At 40.5% G+C, this 22,851-nt stretch overlaps 1 protein-coding gene across 1 annotated transcript in view; it reads left to right on the forward strand.

Moving 5' to 3' along the window:
* Positions 1-22,851, forward strand: part of LOC128687033 (probable glutamate receptor) — a 104,013-nt gene that overhangs the window by 40,011 nt on the left and 41,151 nt on the right. Inside the window, exons 8-10 of the mRNA XM_053774385.2 lie at positions 1,016-1,174; positions 1,966-2,056; positions 2,539-2,839. Of these exons, the coding sequence (XP_053630360.2) occupies positions 1,016-1,174; positions 1,966-2,056; positions 2,539-2,839 (551 nt within the window). The remainder of the gene's footprint in view (positions 1-1,015; positions 1,175-1,965; positions 2,057-2,538; positions 2,840-22,851) is intronic.

The following is a 22,851-nucleotide window of genomic DNA, read 5'->3' on the forward strand; positions in this document are numbered from 1 at the left end:
TCTCCTGTTGTAGCTAACACATAATGTCTCTCCTGTTGTAGCTAACACATAATGTCTCTCCTGTTGTAGCTAACACATAATGTCTCTCCTGTTGTAGCTAACACATAATGACTCTCCTGTTGTAGCTAACACATAATGTCTCTCCTGTTGTAGCTAACACATAATGTCTCTCCTGTTGTAGCTAACACATAATGTCTCTCCTGTTGTAGCTAACACATAATGTCTCTCCTGTTGTAGCTAACACATAAGTTACTTTGTAAATGCCTCTTGTTAAAGTTTCATTTTCAGTTCTCTTCTTCATAAAAAAAATTTCGATAAAGCAACCTGCATTTCATCAATATCATTTTTTCCGAACTCTGTGTTTCTGTGAACAAGGAATAACTTGGTTTATGTTTGGTCTCATAGTGCCGTCCTACATTATATTCCTGCATAACTGCATTACTTTCGTGGCATGCGGCACATAAGGACTCGAACCCTTGTTATTTTGGCCCGCCTTGTGGTGAGCGATAACCACATGATGCTCTAACCCACAGGACCACCAAATCCTACAAGAATCACGCACCCAGCGAAGCTAAGTGTTTTACTGTGATCCGCAGACATACGATGGTGTGGGTGCCTCTGAGCTCACCATGAGGTGGGCCAACACAACATAGGTTAGAGTCCTTGGCTAGTCGCAGTGTTGTTATTGATCAATACCTCTTGTTCGTGGTTACAATAATATAAAATACTGCTTGTTGAGGATACTACACCAAACGGGGAGTAGAATGAAATTAGCTCAGAGGTACCCACACCACCGTATGTCCTCGGATCACGGTAAAACACCTAGCTGTGCTGGGTGCGTGATTCTTGTAGGATTTGGTGGTCCTGTTGGTTTTCGTTCACCATGAAGCGGGCCAAAACGGCATGGGTTCGAGTCCTTGGCTAGTCACAATGTTGTATTGAGGCCGAATTGGTCAATTAGGCCTAACTACATTAAATAGTTATTTAAAATTATCTATCACTACTCCTTCCGTAGATTATCTCACGGGCCGAATTTACTGGTGGCATCGGAGGCAAATCCCTTCAATAAGATTATTTCTGTGAATGATCCCAAGAATTGTAGTGAACACAGAGTTCAGTTTGCGGGTCCCGTACAACAGCTGATAGACTATCTCTCTATTGCACTTAATTTTACGTAAGTATACCTCAAAATTGTTTGTTTATTATTAGTGATGAAATTTTCTTTTCAATAGATGTTTGCTGATATAATCTTTCCCGACTATGACGTGTTTGGATAGGTTGTACTATAGGTAATCAATGTTCAACTCTGGAATCTCTCTTGCGTGATTGGATAGTTATATGTCCATCTACGTAGATTTGCCTAATTTTGGAAGTTGTTCAGTGCTGCAGATCCTAAGATATATCAAGCAAGGCCTGATCACCACGTCTTTCTTGGTCTTCAAGTTGTGACGTTTGAGGAAGTGTGTGAGGCCGTCTATTTTGATGAGTTCCCCTTTTAATTGTTCGTCCTGTTTTGTGGGGTGATCTTCCTAAAGAGACAGTGAATCGTCAGCTTCTTCCAAAATAAATTGAAATGATATTTTAGTTTGGTTAAACTGGTCTCTGTAGTGCTGAAACAAGTAAGATTCTGGGCTGTGATGTTGTTCAAAATGTTTTTTTTTTCCAAATGTTCAAAGTAAAGGTTGATCAATATCACACTTAGTGGAGTTCCCATTGTGAAGCCAAATTTCTCTCTCTCTCTCTCTCTCTCTCTCTCTCTCTCTCTATATATATATATATATATATATATATATATATATATATATATATATATATATATATATATATATATATATATATATATATATATATATATATATATATATATATATAGTGAACTTTCAAGCGCTTTCGTGTTATCTCATATTATCAAGGAACAATCTGATATTTATTGGCTGCTTGCTGATGTAATATTTTTTTTTTTAGGTATACTTATGTACAGCCTCCTGATGGTATCTGGGGCGTAAGACTCAAAAATGGAACGTGGACCGGCATGTTGGGGATGGTGATGAGGGAGGTGAGTGTACAAAGGTATTTTTAAATCTTTCATGAATAACCATTATAAAGTGAATCAAATATTAATTATTCCTGTGTATGCAGTCTCTTTTTGTTAACGCTCAAAATTGGTTCCAAAACAAACCATACCACAGGTGGGGGTTTGAACCCGCGGTCAGAGAGTCTCAAAACTCCAGACTGTCGCGGTATGGTTTGTTTGCAATCGTGTCATTACGATTTCGTGAGTCAGTAGTTAAAATTGGTTCCCACTGAACAAATTAACATCTGCCGCTTCTTAAACGGATAATATACAAATTAGTGATAGCTAGCTTAATTAAATTCTTTAAGTCTTGTGAAAGGCTGGTACTACCTCACTCAAACGTGTTGCTATATATTTATTTTTAAAAACGTCAAATTATACTCTCTATGAGAATTAATTACACAAAATATTTAATGGGTGATGAATCAGTGTCATCAATTTCACATCTCCACCTTATTATATAGGAAGTAGGAATTGGTGCTGGCCCTTTCTCGATTGATGAAAATCGAGCATTGGTGGTGGACTACACTGCTCCTATACTGATAGACTACATGAGGATTCTAGGTGCTCGAGGGCTTCCTGAGGTGAATCCCTGGGGCTTCTTGTTTCCTCTGACACTGCTGGTGTGGGTAGCTATCCTGGCAACGCTGATCATTCTTGCTTTCGCGAAATTTCTCATGTCCTCGTGTATCTCTCTTAAAAGTGACAGCAAGAGGAACTGGTTTAAAATTACTTTTGACTACGCAAGAATTCTACTGCAGCAAGGTAAGTGTGTTAGTGTAATTAAAATAGTTACTCTCGTATTCCTTATTCCACTTACCACATCAACGACTATTTATTCTGGACTTTATATTTTCTGACATGGTTTCACAGAAAATTTTACTGAACCATGAGTATCTAAATTAGGGAAAGATTGCTTAGTGTATTTATCAATTTAATATTGGGTAATTCTTGATGAATAAACTGTGAGAAAATCTTGCACAAAATCTCTTGATTAATATTCAATGAAGAACACACACACACACACACACACACACACACACACACACACACACACATATATATATATATATATATATATATATATATATATATATATACATATATATATATATATATATATAATATATATATATATATATATATATATATATATATATATATATATATATATATATATATATATATATATATATATATATATATATATATATATATATATATATATATATATATATTTATTTATTAACACACTGGCCGATTCCCACCAAAGCAGGGTGGCCCGAAAAAGAAAAACTTTCACCATCATTCACTCCATCACTGTCTTGCCAGAAGGGTGCTTTACACTACAGTTTTTAAACTGCAACATTAACACCCCTCCTTCAGAGTGCAGGCACTGTACTTCCCATCTCTAGGACTCAAGTCCGGCCTGCCGGTTTCCCTGAATTCCTTCTTAAATGTTACTTTGCTCACACTCCAACAGCACGTCAAGTATTAAAAACCATTTGTCTCCATTCACTCCTATCAAACATGCTCACGCATGCCCGCTGGAAGTCCAAGCCCCTCGCACACAAAACCTCCTTTACCCCCTCCCTCCAACCTTTTCTAGGCCCACCCCTACCCCGCCTTCCTTCCACTACAAACTGATACACTCTTGAAGTCATTCTGTTTCGCTCCATTCTCTCTACATGTCCGAACCACCTCAACAACCCTTCCTCAGCCCTCTGGACAACAGTTTTGGCAATCCCGCACCTCCTCCTAACTTCCAAACTACGAATTCTCTGCATTATATTCACACCACACATGGCCCTCAGACATGACATCTCCACTGCCTCCAGCCTCCTCCTCGCTGCAACATTCATCACCCATGCTTCACACCCATATAAGAGCGTTGGTAAAACTATACTCTTATACATTCCCCTCTTTGCTTCCAAGGACAAAGTTCTCTGTCTCCACAGACTCCTAAGTGAACTGCTCACCCTTTTCCCCTCATCAATTCTATGATTCACCTCATAGACCCATCCGCTGACACGTCCACTCCCAAATATCTGAATACATTCACCTCCTCCATACTCTCTCCCTCCAATCTGATATCCAATCTTTCATCACCTAATATTTTTGTTATCCTCATAACCTTACTCTTTCCTCTATTCACTTTTAATTTTCTTCTTTTCCACACCCTACCAAATTCATTCACCAGTCTCTGCAACTTCTCTTCAGAATCTCCCAAGAGCACAGTGTCATCAGCAAAGAGCAACTGTGACAACTCCCACTTTATGTTTGATTCTTTATCTTTTAACTCCACGCCTCTTGTCAAGGCCCTCGCATTTACTTCTCTTACAACCCCATCTATAAATATATTAAACAACCACGGTGACATCACACATCCTTATCTAAGGCCTACTTTTACTGGGAAATAATTTCCCTCTTTCCTACATACTCTAACTTGAGCCTCACTATCCTCGTAAAAACTCTTCACTGCTTTCAGTAACCTACCTCCTACACCATACACCTGCAACATCTGCCACATTGCCCCCCTATCCATCCTGTCATACGCCTTTTCCAAATCCATAAATGCCACAAAGACCTCTTTAGCCTTATCTAAATACTGTTCACCTATATGTTTCACTGTAAACACCTGGTCCAAACACCCCCTATCTTTCCTAAAGCCTTACTCTTAATTCTTTCAATAATAACTCTACCACACACTTTACCAGGTATACTCAACAGACTTATCCCCCTATAATTTTTGCACTCTCTTTTGTCCCCTTTGCCTTTATACTAAGAAACTATGCATACTCTCTGCCAATCCCTAGGTACCTTACCCTCTTCCATACATTTATTAAATAATTGCACCAACCACTCCAAAACTATATCCCCACCTGCTTTTAACATTTCTATCTTTATCCCATCAATCCCGGCTGCCTTACCCCCTTTCATTTTACCTACTGCCTCACGAACTTCCCCCACACTCACAACTGGCTCTTCCTCACTCCTACAAGATGTTATTCCTCCTTGCCCTATACACGAAACCACAGCTTCCTTATCTTCATCAACATTTAACAATTCCTCAAAATATTCCCTCCATCTTCCCAATACCTCTAACTCTCCATTTAATAACTCTCCTCTCCTATTTTTAACTGACAAATCCATTTATTCTCTAGGCTTCCTTAACTTGTTAATCTCACTCCAAAACTTTTTCTTATTTTCAACAAAATTTGTTGATAACATCTCACCCACTCTCTCATTTGCTCTCTTTTTACATTGCTTCACCACTCTCTTAACCTCTCTCTTTTTCTCCATATACTCTTCCCTCCTTGCATCGCTTCTACTTTGTAAAAACTTCTCATATGCTAACTTTTTCTACCTTACTACTCTCTTTACATCATCATTCCACCAATCGCTCCTCTTCCCTCCCGCACCCACTTTCCTGTAACCACAAACTTCTGCTGAACACTCTAACACTACATTTTTAAACCTACCCCATACCTCTTCGACCCCATTGCCTATGCTCTCATTAGCCCATCTATCCTCCAATAGCTGTTTATATCTTTCCCTAACTGCCTCCTCTTTTAGTTTATAAACCTTCACCTCTCTCTTCCCTGATGCTTCTATTCTCCTTGTATCCCATCTACCTTTTACTCTCAGTGTAGCTACAACTAGAAAGTGATCTGATATATCTGTGGCCCCTCTATAAACATGTACATCCTGAAGTCTACTCAACAGTCTTTTATCTACCAACACATAATCCAACAAACTACTGTCATTTCGCCTTACATCATATCTTGTATACTTATTTATCCTCTTTTTCTTAAAATATGTATTACCTATAACTAAACCCCTTTCTATACAAAGTTCAATCAAAGGGCTCCCCTTATCATTTACACCTGGCACCCCAAACATACCTACCACACCCTCTCTAAAAGTTTCTCCTACTTTAGCATTCAGGTCCCCTACCACAATTACTCTCTCACTTGGTTCAAAGGTTCCTATACATTCACTTAACATCTTCCAAAATCTCTCTCTCTCTCCTCTGCATTCCTCTCTTCTCCAGGTGCATACACGCTTATTATGACCCACTTCTCGCATCCAACTTTTACTTTAATCCACATAATTCTTGCATTTACACATTCATATTCTCTTTTCTCCTTCCATAACTGATCATTTAACATTACTGCTACCCCTTCCTTTGCTCTAACTCTCTCAGATACTCCAGATTTAATCCCATTTATTTCCCCCCACCGAAACTCCCCTACCCCCTTCAGCTTTGTTTCGCTTAGGGCCAGGACATCCAACTTCTTTTCATTCATAACATCAGCAATCATCTGTTTCTTGTCATCCGCACTACATCCACGCACATTCAAGCATCCCAGTTTTATAAAGTTTTTCTTCTTCTCTTTTTTAGTAAAGGTTTACAGGAGAAGGAGGGGTTACTAGCCCATTGCTCCGGGCATTTTAGTCGCCTCATGCGACACACATGGCTTACGGAGGAAAGATTCTTTTCCACTTCCCCATGGACAATAGAAGAAATAAAGAAGAACAAGAGCTATTTAGAAAAAGGAGAAAAACCTAGATATATGTATATATATATGCATGTGCGTGTTCAGTTTGGTAACAGAGCTACAGATGTCCCTCTTAACATAATGATAAATGGATCACCTATCACAAAACTAACAGAGGGAAAATTCTTAGGAATCCACCTTGATAATAGACTCAAATTTCATACACATATACATCAAATTTCTAAGAAAATTTCCAAGACTGTAGGCATACTATCGAAGATACGGTACTATGTTCCACAGTCAGCCCTCCTGGCCCTATATCACTCTCTTATTTACCCCTATCTCACCTATGGAATTTGTGCATGGGGCTCAACAACAATTAACCATCTCAGACCACTAATTACCCAACAAAAGGCTGCAGTTAGAATGATAACAAATTCTCACTACAGGCAGCACACTCCACCAATATTCAATACACTAAACCTACTCACCATACAAAACATCCATACTTATTACTGCACCTATTACATACATAGAACACTTAACTCTGATATTAACCCTCCCCTCAAACATCTCCTTGCCAACCTCAACAGAACACATGACCATAACACAAGGCACAGATCACTCTTTGATGTTCCTCGTGTCCATCTCACACTATGCAAAAACTCAATGCACATAAAAGGCCCTAAAATCTGGAATTCATTACCTGTAAATATAAAAGAAACACAACCTGTTTATAAATTCAAGTCTCTTCTCAAAGATTACTTACTCACCCAAAACCAAATAAATACTGAATAACTGAACATTATAAATTGTATATCTTAAATGTTTCTCACAATTATATCACATAAATGTTAAACCTAAAACCCAATCTAACTTTATTATTTTTTAAATACACTACCTAACAGAATCACTACCTAACTGAATGCAACCATATGACCTGTCTTTGTAATACTCACTTGTGCTTTATAGTTATCTGTTTACATTAATGTTTTATCACTGATTTCATCATTGCTTAGTAGCAGCGCTGTATAGTCCTTGTGGCTTAGCGCTTCTTTTTGATTATAATAATAATAATAATCATTGCTTAGTTAATCTTAAGTTAATTTTAAGCCAGCCCGTAATGCTATGCATAGTATAAGTGGCTTTGGCATACTGCTCTTATCTGTATTTTTTTGTACCTCTGTATGTGTGCACAAATTGGAAATAAATAAATAAATAAATAAATAAATAAATAAATAAATAAATAGATATGTAAATAGATGTAAATAGGAGTAGCAAGATATCCCTGTTATCTAGCGTGTTTATATATATATATATATATATATATATATATATATATATATATATATATATATATATATATATATATATATATATATATATATACATATATATATATATATATATATATATATATATATATATATATATATATATATATATATATATATATATATTTATTTATTTATATGAGTGTATATATACATGAACACATAAACACAATATATCAAAGTTTAAGGATCTCCACCAGCTTCTCTGGAGCTGGATATGAGCCCAGTACGCAGCAAACATCTCTATGGATAGCCACGCTGAGGCACTGGATCATGAGAGTGGCCGCCCTGTGGTCCCTGGTGGTGTCAATGAGCTTGGAGCCCAGTTCCATGACGAAACATATGGCACTCTATCCCCACGATCCCAGGATCTCTGATCTCACTGGGACAAACTGATACTGTAGCCTTGTGTCTCTGTACTTGCTGATCTTTCATTATTATTAAAAGAGAGCGAGAAGCTACCGTATGCAGTTGGGCTTTCCTGCTTGGCAGTGGGAAAGAACAGACACGAACACCTGGAACTTCCCAATGGGGTAGGGAAAAGTGAAGATAGAAAGATAGTAACTGACAAGAAGACAAGAGCGAATGTACGCAGAGAGAAAAGGGACTGAGTAAACAGGGGCGACAAACAAATAAAGAACGTTTACTAGCATCAGTGACTATTGTATACATGGAAGTATTGCGGAGGTCATAAGAGTGAACATAACAGCGAAGGCAATGAGCAACACGGCGATCGGACAAGGATGAAATATTCGCTTCTGCATAGAGGCTCTCAGCCGGTGAAGAGTGAAAAGCACCGAGGCATAAACGTAATCCGTAGTGATGGATGGGACTAAGGCTAGAGAGAGTAGCGGGAGAGGCTGCCGAATAGATCAGGTCACCATAATCTAGTTTCAATAAAATTAGGGCTGAATGTAGGCGAAGGAGAGTTCGAGCGTTTTAAGAAGGTTCAGCCGGCTATGACAAGTTGCCTTCAGAGAAGTAATGTGAGGTTTCCAGGATAATCTACGGTCAAACAGAAGACCGAGAAACCTGACCACATCACGTTCTGGGATACGCAAGCCATATAGGTACAAGGGATGATCAGAGACGACTGAACGTCTAGTGAAACTAATTTGGTAAGTTTTATTACTCAGTACGCTGAGGTCAGTGGTCACCTGCGGTCATACCTGCCTAAGCTCTTGGGAGTTAGCGTGGGCTGTTACCAAGCACCATGGCTTGTTGTAGTGTTTTAGAATCTCAGGTTCAAGTGTTGAAGAAGGAGATTCTACTTCTTCAGGAGGAAAATAGGAGGCTGAAGCTTCGCATAGATGAGTTTGGGAGCGAGTGTGAGAAGGATTTAGCTGGTAAGGAGGAAATGGTCACCAGCAGTGACAGTGGCAGCCACTTTAAGTGGCAAGTGATTCACAGTTCAGGAAGAAGGAAGATGAGGAGAGTTAATAGAGAAGATGTGAAGGGAAAAATCGATTATCTGTTCTCCAAGACGAGTGTACTTCAGAGGTTAGTGAGGTTGAAGGTAACACTGATTTTTCTGCTAAACAAGGTAAGAATATTTTAATAGTAGGCGATTCTCAGGTAAGATATATGAACCGTGCTTTTTGTAACAGAGACAGAAAGGTCAGAGAGAAAGTGTGCCTTCCTGGAGCTGGTGTTGGTGACATAGTCAGCAGGTTGGATAATATTATGGCAGGTAATGGAAACAAGCCCATTATCTGTCTTAGTGCTGGGGGTAATGACATTGGGAAGGGCAGGAGAGAGGAGCTGCTGGATAAGTACAGGTCAGCCATAGAAGTAGTTAGGTCTAAGGGAGGGATCCCAGTCATATGTAGCAAATTGCCTAGAAAGGGAGTGGGCAATGAATGGATGTCTAGGGCAATTGGTATAAATTGCTGGCTAGACAGGTGCTGCAAGGAACTTGCAATCCCATTCATTGATAACTGGGACCTATTCTTTGGCAAACGTGATATGTATGCAAGGGATGGGGTTCATCTCTCTGGGGATGGAGTGGTTGCATTAGCCAATTCAATTGAGAGGGTAATTGATGACTTGTCTAGGAATTTAAACTGATAGATTAAAGAGGTATGGGTGTGTGGGACACAATCAGGCTGCAGCATTAGGGTTAAAAACAGCAGTTATTACCGGGATACCTCAGGGATATGTTTAAAAGACAATATTCCAAATAAAGTTGCTAGTAATGGCAAATCAATTGATCAACAAACAAAGAAAGATAGTAGAGGGCAACAAGTGACTAGCTCCCTTAAGGTTTACTATACAAATAGTAGGAGTCTAAGAAATAAGATAGATGAGCTAAGATTACTTGCAAGTGTAGGTAATACAGATATTATTGGTATAACAGAGACCTGGTTCAACCTGAAAGATAGAGAAATGCCTTCTGAATGCAACTTACAGGGTCATAAACTATTCCACACTGATAGCGTCAACAGGAAGGGTGGTGGAGTGGCGACGTTTGTCAGAGAAAATTTAAATTGTTGCTTTAGACATAAGATTAAAAACATCGAACACAGAATCTGTTTGGCTACAGTTTCTCGAGGGACGTGACAAATTAATTTTGGGTGTGATTTATAGTCCTCCAAACCTTGATAGGAAGTTCAGGAAGCTGTATGGGATGAAATTCATAAGGCATCTAGATAGGAAAATGTTGTGATAATGGGAGATTTTAGCTTTAGAGAAATTGATTGGAACAATATGACAGGAAATCTTGAGTCTAGTGACTTTCATGATACAGTTCAGGATTGCTTTTTAGAATAGGTTTTGACAGAACCAACTAGAGGAAACAATCTGCTTGACTTGGTTCTTGCCAACAAAGATTCACTAATTAATAATCTTGAGGTTAATGATGAGCTTGGGGAAAGTGATCACAAATCACTTAGTTTCAATATATCATTGAATTGCCCAGATAACTGCAATCAAATCTCTGTCCCAGATTTTCGCTTGGCCGACTTCATAGGACTGAAAAATTACCTGGGTGGGCTAAATTGGGATGTCCTGACTATGGGTCAGGTAGGTGATCTTGGTTGCCAATATGACGTTTTTCAGAGTATAGTTCTAGCTGCCCAGACAACTTTTGTTCAGAGTAGGGAAATTAGATCTAACAAAAATGATCCCCAATGGATGAACAATTGATTAAAACATCTCACTGGTCAAGAGAGGCATATATAGGCTTATCAAAAGAGGGGATGGGCAGTTAAGAAATCAATATATTCAGTTAAAGCTAGAAATAAAGAAAGGAATAAGAAAAGCAAAAAGGGATTATGAGGCTAAGGTCGGAAGGGATTCAAAGACTAACCAAAAAGGGTTCTTTCAGGTATACAGAAGTAAGATTAGGGACAAGACTGGCCCACTTAAGAGTAACTCTGGTCAGATCACTGACAGTGATAAGGATATGTATGAAATTCTCAATACCTACTTCCTCTCAGTTTTCACCCAGGAAAATACTAGCGATATTCTTGAAATAATAGATTATGTAGAACAGGATAATAAACTATGTACGATTGTAGTAACTAGTGACATGGTCTTCAGACAAATAGAGAAACTAAAACCTAACAAATCCCCAGGCCCTGATGAACTGTTTGCAAAGGTGTTAAAGGAATGTAAAGAGGAACTTAGCATACCTTTGGCTAATCTTTTTAACACATCACTACAAACTGGCATAGTGTCTGATAAGTGGAAAATGGCAAATGTAATACCTATTTACAAGGCAGGTGACTGGTCCTTGGCTTCGAACTATAGGCCAATAAGCCTTACCTCTATAGTGGGAAAATTTATGGAATCAATAATTGCCGAAGCAATTCGTAGCCATCTTGATAGGCACAGATTGATTAATGAATCTCAACACGGTTTTACAAAGGGGCATTCCTGTCTTACGAATTTACTAACTTTTTTCACTAAGGTGTTTGAGGAGGTAGATCACGGTAATGAATATGATATTGCGTGTATGGACTTCAGTAAGGCTTTTGATAGAGTTCCACATCAGAGGTTATTGATGAAACTTAAGGCACACGGAATAGGAAGAGAAATTTTTTCCTGGATAGACGCATGGCTGAGAAATAGACAGCAGAGAGTTTGCATAAATGGGGAGAAATTAGAATGGGGGTATGTCACAAGCGGTGCTCCTCAGGGGTCAGTGTTGGGCCCGTTGTTGTTCACAATTTACATAAACGACATAGATGAGGGAATAAATAGTGATATAAGCAAATATGCTGATGACACCAAAATTCATTCTAATGAGGACACTAGAGCACTCCAGGTGATTTGAATAGACTGATGCAGTGGTCGGAGAAGTGGCAGATACAGTTTAATGTTGACAAATGCAAAGTTCTAAATGTTGGACCGTTAAATAACCATGCCACATATAAACTAAATAATGTAGATCTTAATACTACTCTTTGCGAAAAGGATTTAGGAGTTCTGGTTAGCAGTAATCTAAAACCTAGACAACAGTGCATTAGTGTTTGCAATAAAGCTAATAGAATTCTTGTCTTCATATCTAGAAGTATAAATAATAGAAATCCTCAGGATGTTCGTCAACTCTATATATCCTTGGTTAGGCCTCATTTAGACTATGCTGCTCAGTTCTGGTCACCGTATTACAGAATGGATATAAATGCTCTGGAAAACGTACAGAGGAGGATGACAAAGATGATCCCATGTATCAGAAATCTTCCATATTAGGATAGACTGAGGGCCCTGAATCTGCACTCTCTCGAAAGGCGTAGAATTAGGGGGGATATAATCGAGGTGTATAAATGGAACACAGGAATAAATGAAGGGTCTGTAAATAGCGTGCTGAAAATTTCCAGCCAAGATAGGACTCGCAGCAATGGTTTCAAGTTGGAAAAATTCAGATTCAGGAAGGATATAGGAAAGCACTGGTTTGGTAATAGAGTCGTGGATGAGTGGAACAAACTCCCGAGTACAGTTATTGAGGCTAAAACGTTGTGTAATTTTAAAAATAGGTTAGATAAATACATGAGTGGGTGTGGGTGGCTGTGAATTGGACGTGACTAGCTTGTGCTGCTGGGTCTGGTGCCTTGCTCTTTCCTTGAGTGGCGGTGACCAGATTGGGTGGGTCATTGGGCTAAACCGGGGGGGGGGGTCATTGGGCTAATCCTGGGGGCTGGGTCATTGGGCTAATCCGGGAGTGGGACATGGACCTACTCTGCATGGGTCAGTAGGCCTGTTGCAGTGTTCCTTCTTTCTTATGTTCTTATGTTCTTAAAATTTAAACACGTGAGTGGTGGCCCAATTGGAAACACGGTTGATCACATGCTGAAGAGAAACTGCAATGAGGTGACAGTCTGCGCCTGCACAAGCTATAGCAGTCATCAACAGTCATCGCTCCGATGACCAAATATTGGAGGGAAAAATAGATGGCAGATCATTTATAGCAAGGAGAAAATGTGTTGTGCTCAGAACACATCCCTGGGGGACACCTTCAGCTTGGGGAAAGTCCGGGGAAAGCATATTAATAACCCGGACACGGAAATGTCTGTCAGTTAATAAGTTCTTAACGAAAAATGGTAGATTGCCTCGGAGGCCTAAGAAGTGGGCCTAGGCCAAGATATTGTACATCCAAGTAGTGTCATATGCCTTCTCAAGGTCAAAAATGATGTCGATAATCGAGTGGTTATTCGTAAAGGCATTACAAACATGTATCGAAAGCCATATTGACTAGCAGGGAGGCTATTTACATCTATTTACCAGACGTTCCATCACCTTGCAAACTGCACTGGTAAGAGCAATGGGACGGTAGTGAGAGGCATCATGTCCAGTAGTACGCGGTTTGTGGAAAGGGAGAACGATGGCAGATTTCCACAGCTGGGGAAGAACTCCTTGTTACCAAATAAGATTAAATAGTCGTAAGAGGACTGCAAGGGCTGACTTATGTAAATGCTGTAGCATATGAATATGACTGCCTTCAGGCCCAACTGCCGATGATGAAGAAGTGAGAACAGAATGAGGTGTTGAGGTAGGGATTTCTGAGTCATGGACAGCAAAAGAATTAGAGACAAGAGTGGCTGTGGAAGGGGTGATCACAGAGTAGGCTGCAGAAGGTGGGACCCCAGAGGTGGGGGGACGTTTAGTAACACGAGAGTAAGAAACACAGGGAAGTCTTCCTTGGAGACGTGGATGAGAGACTGCCATAGCATAAGGGAAACCTTCTGCCTCTTTGAGACAATGGTGAGTGAGCCTCATGACAATTAAGGCAAGAGGGAAGTAGACTACAAGACGTATTTGTATGATCATCGGCACCACAAACTGGGCATTTGGCTATGGATCTGCAATATTTCGCTGGATGACCAAAACACCAGCAATTTCTACACTGTTGCGGTGTAGGGATCACCTTTCGAACTTGTAAACGATGTCCTTCTAAATAAACAGATGATGGGAGCTCATGGTAGTCGAAATTTAAGCAAGCTACAATGCAATCGTCTCTGCCTGTGGGCAGGGAGGACTTAAGTGTCTACGTTGAAGATTGGAAGGTCTTGGAGTTCTAGCTGTTCCAGAATGTCATCGCCACATGTCTGGAAATTTTGTTGGACAATGGTATGGGGACAAAATGACAGTACCACTACAAGAATTGAGGGAATAATGTTTTTCAATAGATACAGGAGTAGTATCGATAGCTGTAAGAAGAGAAAGATTGTGAGCTTGGTTAGCATTCTGGACAGTGATGATGCGTGTACCACTCTTGAGGGCATGAGAGGATATATCTCTACCAACATGGCGTAGGAGTGCCTTGCCAATACTGTGGTCGGAAAGATAGACAGCAAAGGAAGTCTGTCGTAAAGTATAAAAATCTTAGTCCATTGAGTGTTCTGATACATAGCATGGAAAGGGAGTGCATGATGTGCCGGTCTTCTCTGAACAGAACGAGAAGGAAGAGAAGAAGTATCGTCATGAGCGTTTAGGTGTAGGACCGGTGTTGGTCCAATGTGGTATGGGTGGGCTATTCAAAAATTGCCGCACCGTAGAGGGAGAAGCCGGAAGCATAGTCAAAGAAGAGCAAAGGTCAGGCATATCGAAGGAGTCAGTCGAAACCCTGGTACCTGAAGCAGGTGACGAAACAGCACCAGCAAGAGGTATAGGGGCATTAGAAGTATCTGAAGAGTGGTCAAAAAAATGAGGTAGGATCAGAACACGGTGCGGTATCGGGAAGGGGCCCAGGGGGAGCAGGTTCATGGACTGGGGACTCCATAGTTAGGTCACTTCTTTCTGTTTGTTTTTTTTAGAAAAAAGAAAAGAAAGAAAAAAAAGAAAAAGGGGAGAACATGGAGGAATAGGTCCTAGGAGGCAAAAGGAGCCGTAAATCCCACTCTACGCCCAAGAGGACCTCAGCACCGCAAGTAGTGCAGATGCAGCATGGAGCCCATGCCATACCCTACCCTTCGTGACAGTAAACCAACAATCCAGGAGAGCAACCTCACATCCACCGAGCCACCTCGGTGGACAAAAGAGAGGGTGGCCGGACACCTGCCACAAAGCATACCTCATTCTGCCACCACCCCCTGGAATCCAAATGGTAGCCTCTAGAGATACACCCATCACCCGAAAAACACCCAAAGCCACCCCCCCAGGAGACCGGAGAGGGATCGGGACATCCCCAGGTGATTCAGATTCCACGGCAAACTACACCACCGCCAAGGATCTCAATGGAATGGGATTGACCCCAATACCCTTTCCCCCTTCCTAGGAACTAGAGTGCCTGTGGAAAGAATCCCAAATGCTGAAAATAGGAAGGAAATAGGGAAGGAATGAGGAGGAAGAGGAAAGAGAACAAGGGGGATAGGGAGGATGGGATAGGGAAGGGGGGATAAGATAAGATTAGGGGGTAATTAGGTTCGGTCTGAGGAAGGAGACCAAAAGGTCTAATTCCTAAAACCAAGAGCCTCTTCACTGTGCCAAGGAGCCCCCCTTCAAGAGGCTCTGATCTACAGCACTTTTTTGTTGCCTGACACAGTGATGGATGTAGGTGTCAGCCAGCATCGACAGGCAGGTATAGTCTCATGCTAAGAGCTTGCCATTCTTCCAAGGTTAGATGGTGATCTCATCGGGGTGGTTGCTGGGTTGTGAGTATTGTTGGTTGCTAGGGATCGGGGCATACTCTCGGCTCTGTATCCAGCTGTAGCAAGGCTCCTCTTTATAATGTTTTTTTATTTCACTGTGTCTTGCATTCCAGATCTTGGTTCTGGGACAGTTTAAGCAATGTAGGCTATATTGATTGGCTTGCATCACTACAAATACACTGATATTCCACAAGGAATACACTGATATTCAACAAATACACAACAACAAGGCTGTTGCACAGCCTTGTTGAACACCAAAACCGAGCTCACTTGGTTTCAACACATCAGCTTCTTGACTCATCATTCTAACTGCAGCCTTGGCAACAAGGTGCCTAGGAGTGTTGCCCACAGCAATGGGCCTGATTCCTCCATCCTTTTTCCTGAGGGTACATAGTGAGGCACCAAAGAAAAGTGGCCTAATGTCCTCCAGGATAACGCCAGCCAGGCACATATTCGAAAATTTGGTGAGTTCAGACAGCAATCTCTCTGAAACATCACCAAGTGCTGCACTGAACTTTTTTTTGTAGGTTGTGGCCTTAAACTGGTGAAACCCCTGTTGAACTCTGTGTGGATGATATACTGGCTTTACCTGCTGCAATGTTAGGAAGGTCAATGTTGGTATTGGGAGCCCTGGGTGGATGTTTGTCCAGGGCTTGTGCTGTAGTGACGTCCTTAAGGGCCATTGTATCCACACTGGTTATAAGCCTCAGTGCTTATAACCAGTGATAATTTGGGCTCTGATTTTGGAAACATCAGATGTTCTGTTGTTAACATTTCCCCGGCGGGTATTTGTCGCCCTAGAGGGAAGACAGATGAGATTGTCATCTATAGCTAATGAATTTAATGCTCTAAAACATATGTTGTCAGGGACTTGTCCTTCCTGGGTCGAACAGCCAGACAGGTATTATCAAATAGCAGTAGACTGTGCTAGGATCCATTGATTTCAAGGGCATCGCTGACTTTTGTTTAGGAGGTCAGCGAATTTTCTAGCAGCTTTCCTGGTGGATGTTAATTTGATTGCAGATTTTAGGTCTTCTGTAGAGGTGAAGTCAGGGTGGCTGTCAGTTCTGCATGTTGAGAGGGGCTGTTGGTTGTTCCCAGATGAAGCCCTCCGGGAATCCGGGCACTCACTGTGTGCACGAATGTTGAGACTTGTGGGACTGAGTGCACACTCTTAGTTGCACACCTGGCAGATGCCTCGTGGACGACGTTCACCACGTTAGCGCCACCCCTGTGAAGCCAGCACACTTTGTGACATTGCTGGCATCGTGGGCGTTGGGGAGCACCAGCTGGGGAAACATGGATCAAGGGAAGCGTGAAGAAAACAAAGAGCGGTAGAGAGTTTAATTTGTGGAGCCTAAAAGGCAACACCCGTGGTCAGGTAGGTCTGCAGCCTAGGCGGGGATAGTGGGGAGAGGACCAGGGATGGTGCACATCACTAACTTTAGTTGCTTCTTGCACACAAATTGTTCCACTTAGAATCACCATCCTCGTTTGGCACAATATTCATAACGCTCCCACTATCACCCGAGATGTTCTCCTGTTTATCCAGTATGTATATATATATATATATATATATATATATATATATATATATATATATATATATATATATATATATATATATATATATATATATATATATATATATATATATATATACTTTTCAGAGAACTAGAAAATCTCGAAGGTATATTTTATTAGGAGTTTTGTATGTGGATCTGGAACTTTGCAAATGAAGCCTCAACTACTTTTACTTTTCAATCTGGTTTCTTTTTGAATGAATTAAAGTCTCTGGAGAAGGTATAACAAGCGTCCTGTCTCCCAATAACAATAGTCCCAACAACAGTAGTCCCAATAACAATAGTCCCAACAACAGTAGTCCCAATAACAATAGTCCCAACAACAGTAGTCCCAATAACAATAGTCCAAGTAACAACAGTCCCAATAACAATAGTCTCAATAACAATAGTGCTAATAACAATAGTGCTAATAACAATAGTCCCAATAACAATAGTGCTAATAACAATAGTCCCAATAACAATAGTGCTAATAACAATAGTCCCAATAACAATAGTCCCAATAACAATAGTGCTAATAACAATAGTCCCAATAACAATAGTCCCAATAACAATAGTGCTAATAACAATAGTCTCAATAACAATAGTGCTAATAACAATAGTGCTAATAACAATAGTCCCAATAACAATAATCCCAATAACAATAGTCCCAATAACAATAGTGCTAATAACAATAGTGCTAATAACAATAGTCCCAATAACAATAGTCCCAATAACAATAGTGCTAATAACAATAGTCTCAATAACAATAGTGCTAATAACAATAGTGCTAATAACAATAGTCTCAATAACAATAGTGCTAATAACAATAGTGCTAATAACAATAGTCCCAATAACAATAGTCCAAGTAACAACAGTCCCAATAACAATAGTCTCAATAACAATAGTCCCAATAACAATAGTGCTAATAACAATAGTGCTAATAACAATAGTCCCAATAACAATAGTCCAAGTAACAACAGTCCCAATAACAATAGTCTCAATAACAATAGTCTCAATAACAATAGTGCTAATAACAATAGTGCTAATAACAATAGTCCCAATAACAATAGTCCAAGTAACAACAGTCCCAATAACAATAGTCTCAATAACAATAGTCTCAATAACAATAGTGCTAATAACAATAGTGCTAATAACAATAGTCCCAATAACAATAGTCCAAGTAACAACAGTCCCAATAACAATAGTCTCAATAACAATAGTCCCAATAACAATAGTGCTAATAACAATAGTCCCAATAACAATAGTCTCAATAACAATAGTCCCAATAACAATAGTGCTAATAACAATAGTCCCAAGAACAATAAATAATCCTTCACTTGAAGAAAATATTAGCTCTCCCTATCACAGGAGAAACTGACATCACGTCCAGATGCTTGTGTGGGAAGAAAAGAAAAACCTGCTAATACAATGTATTATTTGTGTAGGCTGTGTAATACAATATGTGTCAAGTGAAACAGCCGTCAGCTGTCAGAGTATAAATACAGGTGATTATAATGTACCAGATGGAAGAATGAACATAGTAATGTTAGAAACTGACTGACGCTTTAAATATAGCACTCAGTATCTGCAAAGAAGTCGATTATATGGTGTTTCTTCTTTAGATTTTGATTTGTAAGTATTGTGTTCAGCATTTGCCATATATGTATAAAAGGTTACAATATACAACGTAAACATAAGAACATGAGAAAGAAGGAACATTGCAACAGGACTACTGACCCATGCGAAGCAGGTCCATGCCACCCCCCTGGCCTAGAACAGTGACCACCTAGTCAGGTCACTTCCACTTAATGAAGGAACACGGCACCAGACCTGGTAGCCCAAGCTAGTCAGGTCCAACTTACACCCACCCACACCCACTCATGTATTTATCTAACCTATTTTTAAAACTACACAACGTCTTAGCGTCTCATCCACATCCACAACTCTATTACCAAACCAGTACTTTCCTATATCCTTCCTGAATCTGAACTTTTCCAACTTGAAGCCATTGCTGCGAGTCCTGTCTTGGCTGGATATTTTCAGTGCGCTATTTACATCCCCTTTATTTGTTCCTGTTTTCCATTTATACACCTCAATCATATTCCCCTTAATTCCACGCCTTCTATAGAGCGCAGATTCAGGGCCCTCAGTCTATCCTCATAGGGAAGATTTCTGATACATGGGATCAACTTTGTCATCCTTCTCTGTACGTTTTCCAGAGCATTTATATCCATTCTATAATTTGGTGACCAGAACTGAGCAGCATAGTCTAAATGAGGCCTAACCAAGGATGTATAGAGTTGAAGAACAACCTGAGGACTTCTATTATTTATACTTCTAGATATGAAGCCAAGAATTCTGTTAGCTTTATTGCGAACACTAATGCACTGTTGTCTTAGTTTCAGATTACTGCTAACCAGAACTTCTAAATCCTTTTCGCAATCAGTAGTATTAAGATCTACACTATTCGGTTTATAAGTGGCAAGGTTATTGTCCTGTCCAACATTTAATACTTTGCATTTGTCTATATTAAACTCCATCTGCCACTTCTCCGACCACTGCATCAGTCTATTCAAATCATCCTGGAGTGCAGTGATGTCCTCAATAGAATGAATTGGACGGCCTGTTTTGTTGTCATCACCAAATTTGCTTATGTCGCTATTTATTCCCTCACCTATATCGTTTATGCAAATTGTGAACAACAAGGGGACCAACAATGGCCCCTGTGGAACACCGCTTGTGACGTGTCCACATTCTGATTTCTCTCCATTTATGCAAACTCTTTGCTGCCTATTTGTCAACCATGCCTCTACGAAGGAAAAATTTTTTCCTCCTATTCCATGTGCCATAAGTTTCCTCAAAAGTCTTTGATGTGTAACTCTATCGAAAACCTTACTGAAGTCCATATACACAATATCATATTCATTACCATGGTCTACTTCCTCAAACACCTTAGCGAGAAAAATTAGCAAATTCGTAAGACAGGAGCGCCCCTTTGTAAAACCGTGTTGGGATTCATTTTTCAATTTATGCCTATCAAAATGGCTACGAATTGCTTCGGCAATTGAGTCCATTGTAGATGAATGGTTCACAGAACCGACACGTTGATAAATTAGACACATGTGCAACTCTTGGGTATCTTTATTGAGGGAACGTTTCGCCACACCGTGGTTTCATCAGTCCATACAAAGGAGAAACTTGGAGAACAGGAGGAGAATGAGGTAATCAGTCCCTCAGCCTTGAGTCGATGTGGTCAGTCCATCAATCTTGAATAGAAGATTGATGGACTGGTATTACATTTTCCATTTTCCACTTTTCAGGCACTATGCCAGTTTGTATTGATATGTTGAAAAGATTAGCCAAAGGTTTGCAAATTTCCTCTTTACATTCCTTTAAAACCCTTGCAAACAATTCATCAGGACCTGGGGATTTCATAGGTTTTAATTTCTCTATTTGTCTGAGGACCATGTCACTAGTTACTGCATTCGTACATAGTTTATTATCGTCCTGTTCTACATAATTTATTATTTCTGGAACTTCGCTAGTATCTTTCTGAGTAAAGACTGAGAGGAAGTAAGAACTGAAAATTTCATACATATCCCTATCACTGTCAGTGAACTGACCTGAGCTACTCTTAAGTTGGCCTATCTTGTCCCTAATCTTACTTCTGTATACCTGAAAGAACCCTTTTGGGTTAGTCTTTGAATCCCTTGCGACCTTAGCCTCATAATCCCTTTTTGCTTTTCTTATTCCTTTTTTTTATTTCTCTCCTTAAATGAATACATTGATTTCTTAACTGCCCATCCCCTCTTTTGATATGCCTAAAAATGCCTCTCTTTTGACCAATGAGATGTTTTAATAAGATAAGATAAGATTTCGTTCGGATTTTTAACCCCGGAGGGTTAGCCACCCAGGATAACCCAAGAAAGTCAGTGCGTCATCGAGGACTATCTAACTTATTTCCATTGGGGTCCTTAATCTTGTCCCCCAGGATGCGACCCACACCAGTCGACTAACCCCCAGGTACCTATTTGCTGCTAGGTGAACATGACAACAGGTGTAAGGAAACGTGTCGAAATGTTTCCACCCGCCGGGAATCGAACCCGGGCCCTCCGTGTGTGAAGCGGGAGCTTTAGCCACCAGGCCACCGGGCCACATATTGTTCATCCATTTGGGATCATTTTTGTTAGATCTAATTTCTACTCGGAACAAAAGTTGACTGAGCTGCTAGTACTATGCTCTGAAAAACGTCAAATTGGCAACCAAGATCACCTACCTGACCCATAGTCAGATCATCCCAATTTAGCCCACCCAGGTAATTTTTCAGTCCCATGAAATCAGCCAATCGAAAGTCTGGGACAGAGACTTGATTGCAGTTTACTGGGTAATTCCATAATATGTCTCTCAACCTGAGGGCTGAGAGGACGCTTTCTGAGCCTGCTCCTGCTTACACCTGATGGTGATCCGTGTACTACAGTACGCAAGATGGCAGATCGTCAGGGTAGAAGAGTAAACACGGTCTGTGTTGAATTCATTTGTGGCTCTCTCAGTGGTGCAACGATGCATGTCTTGTTGCCTACCATTATTCGCGACGTCTACGGTATCCCCACCAAGGAATTATATGGTGTGGCTCTCAATGGGATGTAGAGGATTTTTGTGAAATTAGCAAATGCCGGCTTTTACTCCAAGATTGTGGAAGCTTTTCAAGAGAGAAGAATGGCGGTGAATTCAGCTGTAGAAGTATGTCTGCATGACATCTCCACATACGCCACCTGGGTCAAAGTAAGGAACGTGCTTTTCGAGGTGGAGGAGTATGATCTTCAGAAAGTTTTTGGTAGATACGGCACGGTACATGCAGCGACCAAGGGAGTGTGGAGGGAGGGCCCATACGAGGGGCTCCCGGAGGGCTCCTTCACCCTCAAGATGACATTAAAACAGCCAGTTCCATCTTACGTTCATCTGGAAAACTACAGGACCCAAGTTTTTGTTCACTATGCAGGCCAACGGAAGACATGCAGGTTATGCAACTCGTATGACCATATGGCTGCTCAGACCATACCCCCGGCCGGGATTGAACCCCCGGTCATAGAGTCTCAAAACTCCAGCCCGTCGCGTTAGCCACTAGACCAGCTAGTCTAGTGGCTAACGCGACGGGCTGGAGTTTTGAGACTCTATGACCGTGAGTTCAATCCCGGCCGGGGGTATGGTTTGTTTGCAATCGTGTCATTATGATTTCTTAAGTCATGGCTGCTCAGTGCTCCAGACGCCTGGTTGTCCATATCCGGGAACCTT

The sequence above is a fragment of the Cherax quadricarinatus genome, chromosome 7, assembly GCF_038502225.1.
Source record: "Cherax quadricarinatus isolate ZL_2023a chromosome 7, ASM3850222v1, whole genome shotgun sequence".
Classification (NCBI taxonomy): Eukaryota; Metazoa; Arthropoda; class Malacostraca; order Decapoda; family Parastacidae; genus Cherax; species Cherax quadricarinatus.